The sequence below is a fragment of the Impatiens glandulifera genome, chromosome 1 (genome assembly GCF_907164915.1).
Source record: "Impatiens glandulifera chromosome 1, dImpGla2.1, whole genome shotgun sequence".
Taxonomy (NCBI): Eukaryota; Viridiplantae; Streptophyta; class Magnoliopsida; order Ericales; family Balsaminaceae; genus Impatiens; species Impatiens glandulifera.
The window spans coordinates 102795415-102811368 of NC_061862.1; the positions used below are offsets into that span (position 1 = coordinate 102795415).

The 15954-nt window shown below is 28.6% G+C and overlaps 1 protein-coding gene across 1 annotated transcript; it reads right to left on the reverse strand.

Annotated features, from left to right (window-relative positions):
• LOC124919452 (transketolase, chloroplastic-like) lies at window positions 1–3597 on the reverse strand. Its single transcript, XM_047459690.1, has 7 exons — window positions 3028–3597; window positions 2834–2924; window positions 2126–2231; window positions 1764–2046; window positions 1510–1658; window positions 1286–1439; window positions 1–1153 (listed from the first exon to the last, which is right to left on the reverse strand). Exons 1-7 carry the CDS (start codon window positions 3526–3528, stop codon window positions 191–193), a joined length of 2247 nt encoding a protein of 748 aa, XP_047315646.1. The 5' UTR covers window positions 3529–3597; the 3' UTR covers window positions 1–190.
• Window positions 3598–15954: the final 12357 nt, after the last annotated feature.

The following is a 15954-nucleotide window of genomic DNA, read 5'->3' on the forward strand; positions in this document are numbered from 1 at the left end:
TATTGAAATCATCCCATCACGATTGAATTATTTAACAACCATAATTAAGCCAAGCTATTACAACTTTATTAATACAAAATTTAACATTTCAAATAAGGCAACTACTTAAAAGTCCATAACGTGTTGATCATAATGTCAACAACAAAACAAAAAAAAACTCTCCTGGTCTCATTGAGGGTTCCAAAAACACTTAGCTTATTGATTTTGCAGCAGTTACAACTGCCTCAACCGTAATTCCAAACTCCTCGTATATCTTCCCCGCCGGAGCACTAGCCCCGAAACTGTCGATTCCGATAGCCTTCCCTTTACTCCCGACAATCTTCGCCCACCCGAAAGTCGTCCCGGCTTCAATGCTCACCTTGGCCTCAACCGCCTTAGGTAAAACACTTTCCTTGTATTCGTCCGATTGTGCGAAGAAAAGTTCCCAACAAACGAACGATACAACCCTAACCGTCTTCCCTTCTTTCCTAAGTATATCGGCCGCTTTAACCGCTATTTCAAGTTCAGATCCGGTACCGATCAAAATCACATCCGGGTTATTCTTACCCGATGAATTATCTGATATAATATATCCTCCCTTCTCGACTCCTTCAATTGAAGTCCCGTCAAGGTGTGGCAACTTTTGACGGGAGAGTGCTAGAACGGTGGGAGTCTTTCGACTCTCGATTGCAACTTTATAGGCACCAGCGGTTTCAGTTCCGTCAGCAGGACGCATCATGAAAATGTTGGGCATGGCACGGAAACTGGCTAAGTGTTCAATGGGTTGATGGGTCGGGCCATCTTCTCCGAGCCCAATTGAGTCGTGTGTCATCACGTAGATGACCCTAGCTTCGGCTAGGGCGGAGATTCTCATTGCGGCTCTCATGTAGTCGGTGAAGACGAAGAATGTAGCACAGTAAGGGATGAAACCGGGGGTGTGGAGAGCGATTCCATTGCATATGGCTCCCATTGCGTGTTCGCGAACGCCAAACCGGATGTTTCGTTCTTCAGGAGTGCTCTTTTGGAAATCACCGAATGTCTTAAGTAGAGTCATGTTTGAGGAAGCGAGATCGGCACTTCCCCCTAGGAATCCGGGGATTACCTTCACGAGTGCGTTTAGACATTGTTGGGAGAGGTTTCTCGTGGCGTCAGCAGCGCTTTCAGTAGTGTACGTCTACAAAAGTTGGAATAACATTAGAAAATTTCAAAATATCTCATGAAAAAGGAGTTTTCAAACAAATTTACGACAATGTCTGATTTGAATCGAGATCAATAAAGCGTTTTAAATGGGTGCATCATCACTAACCGGAAGAGCTTTCTCCCAACCAGAGGGTAATTCGCCAGAAATGATCGTTTTCAACTCCGCCGCTTCCTCTGGATATTTTTTCTCGTACGCCGAAAATTTAGCGTTCCACTCAGCTTCAATAGCAGCACCAGCAGGTGTATGGCGGCTCCAGTGACTGCAGGTCACATATAACATTAATATTGTCTTAAAAGAGTGGATAATTACGATTACTATTTACTACGCACCTTTTGACATCTTCGGGCACGTGAAGAGGTTCGTATGGCCAACCTAGGTTCTGCCTTGTGGCATCAACTTCCTTGGCACCAAGAGCACTTCCATGCACACTATAACTGTTGGATTTGTTTGGAGAACCAAAGCCAATGGTCGTAGTTACCTGAAATGATGAATAGAAGATTATTCGAAAACGCACAAACAAGACTATATGAACATCATTTATAATAAACTGTTTATCTGTAAATAAATAAAACAGTTATTATACCTTGATCAAAGTTGGCTTGTCTTTGACAGCTTTAGCTTCCTGAATAGCAGCACGAATTTCATCATAACCAGTGTTTCCGTTCTTAACCCATATAACATGCCAGCCAAGAGCTTGAAAACGAGCATCGACATTCTCAGTGAATGCAATATCAGTGTCACCATCAATTGAAATATGGTTGTCATCATAGAAAGCAATCAGCTTTCCAAGCCCCCAATGTCCAGCAAGTGAACAAGCTTCATTGGAAATTCCTTCCATTTGACAACCATCTCCCAATATCGCATACCTAATGAGAATTTAAGGGGAAACAACATATAAACATTGATTTCTACAAAAAGAAAAAGAGGAAGGTTTCTGTTCTTTACGTGTAATGATCAACAATCTCGGCGTCTGGTTTGTTGAAACGAGCAGCCAAATGCTTCTCTGCAGCAGCCAACCCAACAGCATTGGCAATTCCCTGTCCAAGAGGACCTGGATAGAGTTTTCAGAAAAAAGAAAGTGTTAAATACTGGATTCTAATTGTCGATTCAGTGTCTCCATAGATATATGTTGTGAATAAACCAAACAAAAATATCTTCATTTAAAAAAAAAAACTTGACACATGTAGGGAAAATACATAAAGACTATTATGTTTGAAAAAGTGAAACATTTATCCATTGGTCCATGCTTCCGTGAAGATTACAGATACTATAGGCAACCCAAAAAACCATTACAAACCAAGTTTTGACATGTGTTGTGAAACATCAAACAAACAAAGAAAACAATATCTAGATTCGAAAGCATATAAGAAATTTGAATCAAGACAAGTCGAAAGAGCTGAAATCGATACTAATCATCGCTCTCTTGATGATCTGATCCATCTTTTCCTCTCTTCCAGGCATCATAATTCACACCACTGTGGAGTTTGTATGTTTCGCAATTAAAGTAGTTTTTTGTATGTTTCTTAAGTCTTAACTTAAGTCATTCATCTTACCGAATTAAGCTATTATTTGAATTAAACTCTATTATCAACCCCCAGCCTAAATATATCAATTTGAATCAAAATCTAATAACATCTTGACAGAAATCCAAACCAGTTGTAACTTCAACACCAGGGGTTTCAAAGTTTTCTGGGTGACCAGGTGTACTGCTTCCCCATTGCCTGAAATTCTTCAGATCTTCTTCCTGAGATGCAAAAACCCAATGCATTGAGGTTAATCTCCATGAAATGAAGCCAACCAATCTCAAACTGTTAGATCTAAATCTAATTAAGTGAAAAAAAACAAACCTTGACACTGTCATATCCAGCAAGATGAAGAAGAGCATACTGAAGCATACAACCATGACCAGCGGAGAGAACAAAGCGATCGCGATTAAACCAATAAGGGTTCTTCGGGTTATACCTCATAACTTCATCGTAAAGAATATGACCCATTGGTGCACAACCCATAGGAAGACCTGGGTGACCCGAATTAGCCTTCTCGACTGCATCAATTGATAGAAATCGAATCGTGTTGACCGATTTATCGACGAGTTCAGTGTCAGTCTTCCCGATAGTCTCAACGGCGGCGGAAGCCCGAGTTGAGGTGCATCGGGAGTTCAAGCGGCGGCTTGATCGAGTTGGGATAGAAGATGGGGCGGCGGAAGATGAGGATTTTAGACCGGAGAAAGTGGGAATAGAGATAGCGGCGGCGGGGAGAAGGATGCGATCGGATGAAGGTGATGCATTGTGGGTTGTGGAACGGTAGATTAGGGCTTGTGAAAGAGTCAACGAAGAAGAAGATGCCATTGTTAAAGAGAGAAAAGATTAACAGAAGGAAATGTATGAAGAACTTGGTTTTTGAGACCTCGATCACTCCGTATCTTCTCTTTTGTATCTCGGCGGAGAAGAGAGATGTTTAAGTCTTGTTTGTTTATGTACTTTATTTACAACAGAACAGAAGGACGGCTGTGTCCGGTTTGGAGGGCCCGTTTGGTTGTTGATAAACTTTCTTTTCATCCACTTCTTAAAATTCATATTTGCCCATAAATTAATCTGTATATCAAATAATGATTTATGTATTTTTATATTTTCAAATAAGTTTTAATTGATCCCATTTGGCTATTGATAAAATGAGGATGATATGACCGTTAGATCTGGATAAAGATATGTTTGGGCCATTGATCTTGACTAGGAAACAAATATTGCCTAAAATCAAGGATTTCTTCTTATTTTTTTTACTTTTTTATACAAAATAAAATACCCTTTTTTCTTTTTTACTTTTTTTTTTGCATTTACATTGAAAAAAATATATTTAAATTTCAGGGTTAGATGTTAAATTAAACATCCACATATATTGTCCCATGTAAAAAAAAATATATATATATATATATATATATATATAATTTATTAATATATATTTAATTCAATTTTATTTTAAAATATTACCCATCTAGATTATTCTTGAGATATTAGACTAAAAAATTTTCTTCCAAATTTCTAGTTTAAACTTAGATTTAAGTCTAAAAAATATTTTAAAATAAATCAATGTCTAAAATATAATTTTTATTTATTTAATACTAAGACAATTAAGATTCCATATAAATTCTTAAAAGTAATGATACGAGAAGCTAAAATTTTGTAAACAAATTACTTGAAAAATGATTCGATTGATGACTAAGTCTAAATCAAAATATTTATTTATTTTTCTTCTTTTTATTAATAACTTTTCTCTCTTTTATTTTATATATTTTTTTCTTTTTTCTTTTTATTTATTAATTTATAATTATTTATTTATATATTTAAATTTATTTATTTATTTATATACTTTTAAGAGTAATAATAGACAAAATTTAATAAATCAATAAATATATATTACATCTAATAAATATATATAAGAGAATAAAAATTTATATATCTAATTAATTATTTTTTTTATCTATTATTTTTTAACAAGTTAATAGTTAATTAATTTATTTATGTATTTTTAAAATGAATAATAATAAGAAGAATAAATAAATAAATAAAATATATATATATTAAATGATAAATATATATATACCTAATAAAAATTAAATATTTTTAACTATTATTTTTCTTTTTAAAAGTTCTCTATCTTATTTTTCTTTTAATTTTTTTTTTCTATTTCATTTTTTTAAAAGATTTATTAAAAATTAAATTCAATTAGTATTAACTTTTCTTTTATACTAAAGTATTTTTTATAGATTAAATATTAGTAATTTGAGTTTTATTTATTTTAAATATTTATAGTTAATAATTTATCTCATAATTATCTAATTTTATTAAAATAAATATTTATAATAATTTTATAATAAAAAATTAAAAAGAAAGAAATTATTAAATAATTTTTTAAATAATAAAAAATTAAAGAGAGATAAATTATTAGGTGACATGTAAAATTTAAAATTAAAGAGAACATTGATACGTGTCATATTTTTAAAGTGACATGTGAATTTGGAATGCAAAACTCCATGAAAAATGAATATTCTTTTTAATCACCAAATATTCTCTTATTTTTTACTAATTAAATAATTAATTTATTTCTCTTATATTAATTAATTGGAATCTCTCCTTCATTCTTTGATTTATTATTATTTTTCTTAAATCCTAAATTTTATTAATATTTATTATTTTTCTATTTAACTCTAAATTTCATTAATATTGTTTTTATAAACCTATATCAAAATCACTTAGTATTTTTATCCTCACTAAACTCTAAAATTTATTATTACTTTCTTTTTTATATTTTCCTTCAACATTAATAAATTATATTTTTTTATTTTTTTTCATTCTAAGTCTTACTAATATTTTTTTATTTTTACCTACGTTAGAAAAAAAAGAAAAAGGGAAAAAAATTCATTATACACTTTCTCTTCTTTCCTTTCTATTTTTTAATTTTCCTATAGAAATAAATAAAAAATAATTCAAAAATTATAAATAAATTATCAAAAAATATCATAACAATTTTTAAATTGATAGATAAGATTTTTAAATAATTTTTTTATAAAAACAAACCAGTAATAAAGTAAAAAAAATACTTATTTATAATAGAATAATTATTATACCATATACCTTAAACTCTAAATCATATACCCTAAACTCTAAACTAATTATATAAATATATCAATATAAATAAATTGTAAATCCTAAGTCTTATACCCTAAACTTTGTGAAACACTGTGAATAACACGATTCATCCTACTTTGTATTCCTTATTTTGTTATTTTAAAATTAGATTACATTATATTATTATTTACTCAAAAATATTATTATGATATTTTAATAATAAATTATTTTTAAATTTTGAGTTATTATATTTAGTGTGAACCATTCTTTTTAATTTTTGAATTATTTTTAAGGAAATGAGATGAGAAAAGAGAAATATGAAAAAAAAAGAGAAGATACAAAATTTAATTTATAAGAAATTAATTAATATAAAGATGAGAAATTAATTAGTGAAAGATGATAAAATATTTGATGATTAATTATTTAATTATTATTTTTTACTTTAGCGGCTCCAAAATCCGTCCACTATGTTACTCTAAATTCTTTTAGCATTTTAAATTAATTGTTTTTTTTTTTAAAGTAAGTTAGCATGGTTTTGAAATACTCTTTTAACTTGAGTTTCATATTTATTTATTAATTTTCAGGTCTTATTGTTTTTATTTGTTCTATTTCTTTATTCCTTGTTTCTTTGTGTTGTCATGTTAGTTATAATTATAAAATTGACCTTCATTATAAGAAAAACAAAATCACAAATTGTGAGGAAGATTGGTTATTGAGGTTACATATTGTTTGGAAATCAAACGAGGCTTATAAAGTGCTTCCTCCATTCAAGAAAAGAGGAAAGAGGTTGGTGAATACTCATGTAGTTGTTGGATCAAAGGTTTGGTGAGGGCTTTACGCCTTTACCAACTTTATATTGCCCTGTTTGATTCCCTGATTTTCAACCAACTTTTAGTCAAACTAACGATCTTACCCAAAAAAAAAAAGTAAAATAAAATTAGAACTTCAAATAATTTTATAAGGAGTGATGCTAAATGGACAAAGTAATTATCAAAAATAATTATGATTTCTTAACTTCATATATTGGAGGAGGAAATATTATTAAACCTTTTTTTTATAAAATAAAACGTTAAGAAATTATAATTCTTATAATATTTGTTATTTTTGGCCCAATCTAAACTAGGGGTGTAAACGAGCTGAGCCGAGCTCGAACTAACATTGACTCGAGTTTGGCTCAACTTGTTTTTTATTGGCTTGGCTCGAGTTTGAGCTCGATCGAACTTTCAATATTAAGTTCAAACTCGGCTCGATCATATAACCATAGATTCGAATTCGGCTCGAAATGCTCGAATTTAAATATATTTTTATATATTAATTTCTTATATTAAAAAAAACTTAAATCACCATTCATCACTCACTCGTTCACCACATAAATATTTCAAATCCTTAGTTACATATTAATAAAATAGACCACCATAAATCAAGTGTCTTTTCAAAAAGAATACTTTCAAGTCCTATATTTAAGATAAACTTAAAAATATATTAGACTCCAATAAATTTATTTTAAAAAATAAACATTTTATAGTGAAATAAAAATAATTTTATATCTTATAAAATAGAATACATTGAGATTTTATATATTAAATAATATTATATTTTAATTTTAAAAAAATATATTTATATAATTAAATTAATATCAAATCTATTTATTTCCTTATAAATATTATATAATATATATTTTATAATTTATAAATATTATTTTGATATATCTTGATATATCAAATTCAAAATCTCATACATTAACCGTACTAATAATTTTGGTATCGATATCATACCTTACTTTTTTCGGTATACCAAAAAAATCGATATTCTCGATATATTGCGGTACAATATTTTTGATATACCTATACTATCGGTAGTATTTCTCACCCCTACGTATATTTTATGTTATATTAAATAAATATAAATTTTTGTATAATGATTAAAAAAAAAATATATTGTCGGGTAGGATTATATATTTTGTTAATATAAAGTTTATTCCAAAATTTAAAATTTTATAGGATATTTTTTTCTAGTTAGTTTCATCTATCAAAATCTAAAAAAAAAACAATCTCTTATTGTAGACAAATCTGAACATGAGATGATTAGAGGCAATCAAATCATTCAAAGAGTCATAAAAGGATTTGGAATTTGAAAAACATTATAAAAAATAGAGTTACGTGGATTATTAAATTTTGGGGAGGCCCATAAGCAATAAGCTTATAGATAGTTTTATGGGTATACTTCAAATTTTGATTAAAAAGTAAAATATAATAAATAAAAAATTTTATGATTAGGCTCGAAAAAGCTCGATGAGCCATCAAGCGAGTCTTACCTAAGCTCGAATTTGGCTCAAATCTTAAACGAGATGGCTCGAGCTCGACTTAAATCTGATTTTGACCATTCTCGAATTGAACTTTGACCGAGCGGCTCATTACACCCTTAATCTAAATAGTATATTGGAGTGTCCTAAATATGGATGACAATTGTGATAGGTTTGGGGCGAAGAATGCATTTATCATTCTCATTCCGTTTTACTTCGGGGATTTTTTTTACTATCATTCCCGTCGCGTTTGGTTTTGGAGAATCCCTACAAAGCAGTTTATACCATATTCTCATAAAAAAAATAATTTTGTATGCAATAAAATTATATAAATTGATTTTTAATATAATATATTGAAAAATAATATTATTATAAAGATATAAACTTAAAACTCTTCTAAAATATAATGAATAAATAAGTTTATTGGTGATTTTATATATTTAATTGCGTTTATAGTGTTTGGGGCAAAATTGAATGATATCGGGACGGGGAAATAAATATCATCCTCGCTCCATCCCTTGTCAACTACCGATCAAACCGAGAAAAACCCGCTCAAAACAGGACAATTCAATTCGGTTACCGCGTGATGATTTCAAATTATCACCTTTAGTCCTAAGCGAAAAAAATTATTCTCAATTTTTAGTTAAAATAATTATATTTTATATACTATTAAATAAATATCATAAATTTATATTATTTTAAACAAAATTAAAATAATTTAGTTTGTTAAATGACATGTTAATACATTTATAGTGATATAGAGATAAACCTCTCAATTAAGTTTAAAAATGTTTAAAAAATAAAAGATGTTACCATTAAAAAATCTTATCGCCTAATCTATTAATCAAATTCTTACAAAAATAAAATAAATATATTCATCATAAAAATGTTCCTTGTAACATTTTTTTTTTGTGTTGAAAACTCTATTTATATTTAAAAATAATTTTATTAGTAAAAGATTTTTTTAAAATAATAATAAAAACATGAAATAAAAGTAAGAGAGAATGGTTTAATTATTAATATAAATATATTAGATAGTTATTTATTTAATATACTGATATATGTATTTCTATTTATTCAAAACTATAAACAAATTATTTTATATTAATATGATTTTACTCATAGTAAACGAGATAGTAAACGAGAGAGGAGGAGAAAACGGAGTAAGCTTACCGTACCGTTAAAGAAAATGGATTGTTGAGATTTATTATAACACATGTCACAATTTATGGTATCACATGTCAGCAATGCAACACGTGCCGATGACTGGGTGGATCTATTTTGGCCACGTAGGATTATTTGTAAATGAAAAAAATAGTTTATAGCTAAAATATTTGTTCCATATAGTTTTTATAATTAATTGATTTGAATAATCTTACTAAATTATTCATAGAATTATTTTTTTTTTATAAATATTATAAAAGAGTAAAGTAATATTATTTTTGTATTTTATTTATTATTAATTAATTAGATACAAAGAACAAATATAAGATTTACTTTTAAAATAGATATAAATTAACAGCCTCACATAATTGTTTGACATTGATTTTTTAATAAAATTTAAAATATTATATTTTTATTAATTAAATTATTTAATTTATTAACCAAAATTCTAAAATATTTATATATTTTTAAAATTTTAAATAAAAATATACTATAATAATTAAACACATTAACAATCCAAATAATATATATTTTTTTGTTATGGAACACTTTTTTTTAATAAATCTAATAAAAAAACCCAATAAAACTAGTTATTAAGACTAATTTTTGTTAGACTTTAGATTTAAAAATAAAAATAAAAATCAAACTATCACATTTTTTAATTTTTATAATCAATTATTCATCACCAACCTTATTTTAGTAATTTTTCTTAAAAGATTTTATTTCTAAACATGTAATTTGTTGAAACCAATTTCTCTTCCTAGGCCACCTATCTCTAAAGGTCACATTAAAAATAAGTAAAAAATAAAGTAATTATTTTAAAAAATATGTTTTCTAGTAATAGGTATCTTAATTGGTTTCATAAATGATCCAATATCACTATTTCGATACTTATTTTGAAAAGTTTTAAGTTGGAGTGAAAATGAGGAGGGTCAGGTTAACTTCCAACATTAAAAATAAAATTAGATATAAAATATTTTCAAGTTCATACTAGTTTCTAAGGTTTTTGGGGTTTTTCATACGTTGCAAGTATAAATAATTTCACATTTACAAAAGTAGAAATAAACAACACTCACCTCTTTGTCGTCAGCATCTATGGTCTGAACATGAGAGCTTCAATGGTTAGGACAGTCTAGTGGTTGTCTTCATCCTCTCATCAATCGTTGTTTTCGTTATTCATCCTAAAAGAAAGAATAATAAATTTGATAATTAAGGAGACATTTATTTAACTTTTTTTCTCATCAATTCACCGATCTCTTTCTCTTCGACATCTTATTCTCATTTCTCGATTAACCAATAATACCCTTTCTTACCTAATAGACCTATCATATTACTAATCTCGTCGTGACCTCACTTCTGCACCCAACCATCTCAACAATACCAACATCTTTTACCCTCACTTTTGTCAAAACAATCATCTCATCATACCACCAACCTCTTTACCCTCACTTATTCGATAAATCAACAATCTCATTCATATATTTAACTATAAATATGTTTAGTTCTCTAATAAACCTCTTAATACTAATCTCGTGATCTCACTTCGATTACTTTTTTACCTAAATCATCTCATATCATTATCGTGACATCTTTACCCTTATTTCCGCAAACCAACCACCAATCATTTGACTTCTTATCTCATTACCTCACTTTCACACTTCGGTCAACTAATTATCTCATTCACACATTTAACCACCAATATTTTTTTTCCCAATGGACAACTCTCATTACTAACATCGTGATCTCACATACTTTCACACGTATCTTATCTCTCGCCAAATCAATCACCAAAATCCCAATTGACCTCACACTTTTAGACGCCTCTTGTCCCTAAGCAAACCAACCACCAATCCCAATCGACCTTTAATATCGTAATCTCACACTTTGGTCAATCAACATCTCATTCACATATAATTTTAACCATCAATCCAATCGACTTTTAATCTCGTGACCTTATGATCCTTTGTTACTGGCCTCTTATCCCTTAGTAAACTAACCACCAATCTCAATCTTACTAGTCTCTTATCCCTTGGAAAACCAACCACCATTCTAATCGACCTCTGATTTTGTGACATTACACTTTCACATGTTTTTAATCCCTCGACAAATCAACCACCAATAACAATCAACCTCTAATCTCATTACCTTACAATTCTTTGTTACCAGCCTCTTATCTCTCGGTAAACCAACCATAAATTCCAATTGACCTCTCATATCATGACCTCATTACATTCACACGTCTCTTATCTCTCACCAAAACAACCATTAATCCCAATGAACCTCTATATCCATTGAAATCACACTTTCACATGACTCTTATCCCTCGACAAACTAATCACCAATCATAATCACACTTTCACACGCCTTTCTTATCCCTCGACAAACCAACTACCAACCTAAATGAACCTTTTATCCTTCAACTAACCACCAATCCCAATGTTACCAACCTCTTATCTCTCGACAAACTAACTATCAATCTCAATCGACCTCTCATCTCATGACCTCATATTTTCACACTCGTATGCCTTTAATCCCTCTCGATAAATCAACCACCAACCACAATTGACTTTTAATTTTGTTACCTTACGATCCTTTGTTACCAACCTCTTTGTCCCCCGACAAACTAACAATCAATCCCAATGTTACCGACCTCTTATCCATTGGAAAACCAATTACCAATCTCAACACACTTTTAAACACCTCTCATCCCTTGATAAACCAACCACCAATCTCAATCACACTTTTACACGTCTCTTATCTCTCGACAAACTAATGTTACCGACCTCTTATCTCCCGACAAATGACCATCAATCTCAATTACATTTTCATACACCTCTTATCTCTCGGCAAACTAACCACCAATCTCAATCACACATTCACAAACTTCTTATCCCTTAACAAATCAAACACAAATTACAATCACACTTTCACACGCCTCTTATCATTCGGTAAATCAACTACCAATCTCAATCAACCTTTAATCTCGTGACCTCACGATCCTTTGTTACCGGTCTCTTATCTCTCGACAAACCACATCCCAATCACACTTTCACACGTCTCTTATCCTTCAACAAACCAACTACCAATTTCAACTGACCTTTAACCTCATGACCTCATACATTGGTCAATCAAATATTTGATTTATATTTTTTAACCACCAATATCTCATTTGTTATCGACCTCATATCCCTCAGCAAATCAACTACCAATCCCAATGTTACTAACCTCTTATTTCTCGACAAACCAACCCCACCAATCCCCAATCATACTTTCACGTGCCTCTTATCCCTCGATAAACCAACCAATAATATCAATCACACTTTCACACATTTCTTATTTCTCGCCAAACCAACAATCAATCTCAATCGATCTCTAATCTCGTGATATCATGATCCTTTGTTACTAACCTCTTATCTCTCGACAAATCACATTCCAATCACATTTTCACATGTCTATTATCCTTTAACAAACCACATCCCAATCACGCTTTCATATGTTTATTATCCTCGAAAAATCAACCACCAATCTCAATTAACATCGTGACCTCATACCTTTGACAATTAAATATTTGATTCGTATAATTTTAACTAACAATATCTCATTTGTTATCGGCTTTTTATCCCTCAACAAACCAATCACCAATCTCAATGTTATTGACCTCTTATTTCTCGACAAATCAACCACCAATCTCAATAATCTATTATCTTGTGAGCATTTGCACCCCAACCATCTTATCATTTTTACCCTTACTTCCGCACACCATTCTTTCTTCATAAGAATTTTTATAATAGTTTAAAAGTTGTGCCTAGTTACAAACATTGATATTTATTATGTATCATGTACACTTTAACCACTAGATCACTTAATAATGTTGATTTAAATTTAAATTTATAATTTTATGTATAAATATATAATTTATACGACTATTAAACTAAAAAAAACCCCACTAAATTCACATTAAAAAAATCTCATTATCTAACATTAAAAAGAACAAAACTTATAAGAATTAATAATAAAAAAAATTACAAATTTATCGACATATGTATATAAAAATATTTCGTTAAGTTTAAAATATAATAGTATAACTTAATTGGTTATAGTTTTACACTTACATTATATATGGTGCAAGTTCAAGACTTATATGTGTCATTTTTAATCTTATTTTTATAATGAACCGTTCCAAATTATGGACAGGTCAACTTGCGACCTGTCTCAAGTAACAATTACTCTCACATATATATATATTTAAATTAACTATTCTCGATCTACTAAAAGAGAAAACTTTGTTTATATATATATATATATATATCTATATATTATTTGTTCAGTTGCTTGCTAAACAACAATTAAAAGAGAAATAAAGCGTTAATGTTTAGTTATGATTGAAAAGACATAATGATTAAGGTATGGGTAACAAAAGACAATTACGAAAATTAAAACTGAACTACTCTTTATCTTCAAGAAGAAGAGATTTCTATTTTAAACCGTTATAAAGATAAGATACATTTCAGAGTCCTGTCTTTCATTTCCATTTAAATTGCTTTAAATGAAAATTGAATCAATATTTGATTTTTAAAAAAATTATTCATGTTATTTAAGCTATCTTAACTCATAATTTATAATGAGAATAAAAATAACGATATAAATTATTTTGTATACAAACATATTAAATTGTAATTTGTAGTGACATAGTATCTCTAAGTCTTATGAACTATTTGATTTTATTGTAAGGATGAAGAAATATAAAAAAAAATTACACATTTATTTATTTATTTTTATTTTTACTAAATATGTTCAAATTGAGATGAAGTTATGATTTTGAAGGAATCCCAAAACTTTTTAGAATTAAAAAAAAAATGGAGTTTAACCACAAAAACAGTTATACAAAATGATGATGCAATTACACTAACAAATATCATCGAATATATTATTGATAGAGTCAAAAGAAATATTAAAATTATTGTTAAAAAGCAATTATACAAAATTTATAGTAGAATGAATTTTGTTCTAGGAATACTCACGGAAGAAATAAAATGTTATCCAAGATACAATAACATTAAGATTTGTTTCTTTATTGATTTATTATTAGGCATGCATGTTTTTGTTAATGTGTTTGTTAGATTGGAACTCACTATTATTGGTGATAAATTGTACTGAATTTTTCTTTTCAATTTTTTATAATCCGAATAATACTCTAAATCGTTTGTAGGTCGTTTCCTACTTATACCCTCCAATGTGTTGATGATCTTTTCTTGAGTTTGTGTCCGTCCCTTTTTTAACATCAAATGAGACAAAATAATCAGATTTTGAGTTATTTTTTATTTTTTCAATAAAGAGTAATTGTATTTGATCTTCCATATAGACGTCCTTTTATATGTATCCTCTCATAATTTGTATGAGTTTTTCATTATTTCGGCTATATATAGATGATCTAATTTCACTTGCCATGACATTTACCGACGTTATTTACCAACACTCGGCTAATGATAATTTTAAAGGCAAATTACATGGGTGACCTTTAATTATTTTGATCGTTTAGTTTTAGCCCTCAAATTATATTTTAAAACAAATTGTCTCTCAAACTTTTAGAAAGGGTCACCAATGACCCTTGTGTCAATTTTTTTTCGTTATGTTTAACTACCCTTCTAACTAAAAGCCCTTCAACTATTTTAATCGTTGACTTTTGATCCTCAAATTATTCTAATAATTGTTGACTTTTAACTCTTGAATTATCTGTTTACACTAATCGCCCCAAAACTATCCAAATGTTCACTCTTTGATTTTTTTTTTATATTTTGTTATAGATGCGTAGTCTATTTTACAAATAGAATATGTAATTTATATTATTTTATGGTCAAATTTATAGAAAGTTTACTCTATTGTAATTTATTAATATTTATTTTTTTCTTTCTAGAGTATTATTAAATTACTCGGGTGACCCTTTAATTACTCTGTTTGTTTACCTTTAGCCCCTCTAATTATTTTTTTTTAAAATAAATCGTATCTCAAACTTTTATAAATGGTCACTACCCTCAAACTTTCAGAAATTTGACTTTTTTTTTGGTCACTTTTTTCATCTTATTTGACATTACTTCATAAAGCAAAAAATTAAATTACATATTTTATTTGTAAAATAGATTAGACAAAATATAAAAGAGTCATATTTTGATAGTTTTGAATGATTAGTGTAAACAAATAATTCAAAGGTTAAAAGTCAACGATCATAATAATTGGAGGGCCAAAAGTTAACGATCAAAATAATTTGAGAGATTTTAATTAGAGCCGTTATGTTTAACTAACAGAAAAAATTGACAAACGTGACCATTTCTTAAATTTGAGGGGCATTTTAAAAAATAATTTAAGGACTAAAAGTAAGCTATCAAAGTAATTGAAGGGTCACCTATAAAATTTGCAATCATTTAAAAATATTTGGTAGAAATTTTTCCATTCATTAACTTTTCAATTTATAAACTCAAATGAGTCTTTCTTTAAAAAGAACTTTTTATTTGAAATTTTATTTTTGTAAATTAATTTCTTAGATTTATGTTCTATTTAAATTTAATAAGAATTAATTTAAAAAAAATAAAAAAATAAATTCATGTTTTAAAATTTTTATTTTTATTATTTTTTTTTTGTAAATGGTAATGTATATGAATAGATTTTTCACTCTCCTCCACCAAGTT

Excerpts from the sequence above, each read along its gene's own strand:
- LOC124919452 (XM_047459690.1), bottom strand. The coding sequence starts at position 3,528 with ATGGCATCTTCTTCTTCGTTGACTCTTTCACAAGCCCTAATCTACCGT. Across the intron at positions 2,925-3,027 it reads CTGGATATGACAGTGTCAAG|GAAGAAGATCTGAAGAATTT; the intron begins GTTTGTTTTTTT and ends TTTGCATCTCAG. Across the intron at positions 2,047-2,125 it reads GAGATTGTTGATCATTACAC|GTATGCGATATTGGGAGATG; the intron begins GTAAAGAACAGA and ends AATTCTCATTAG.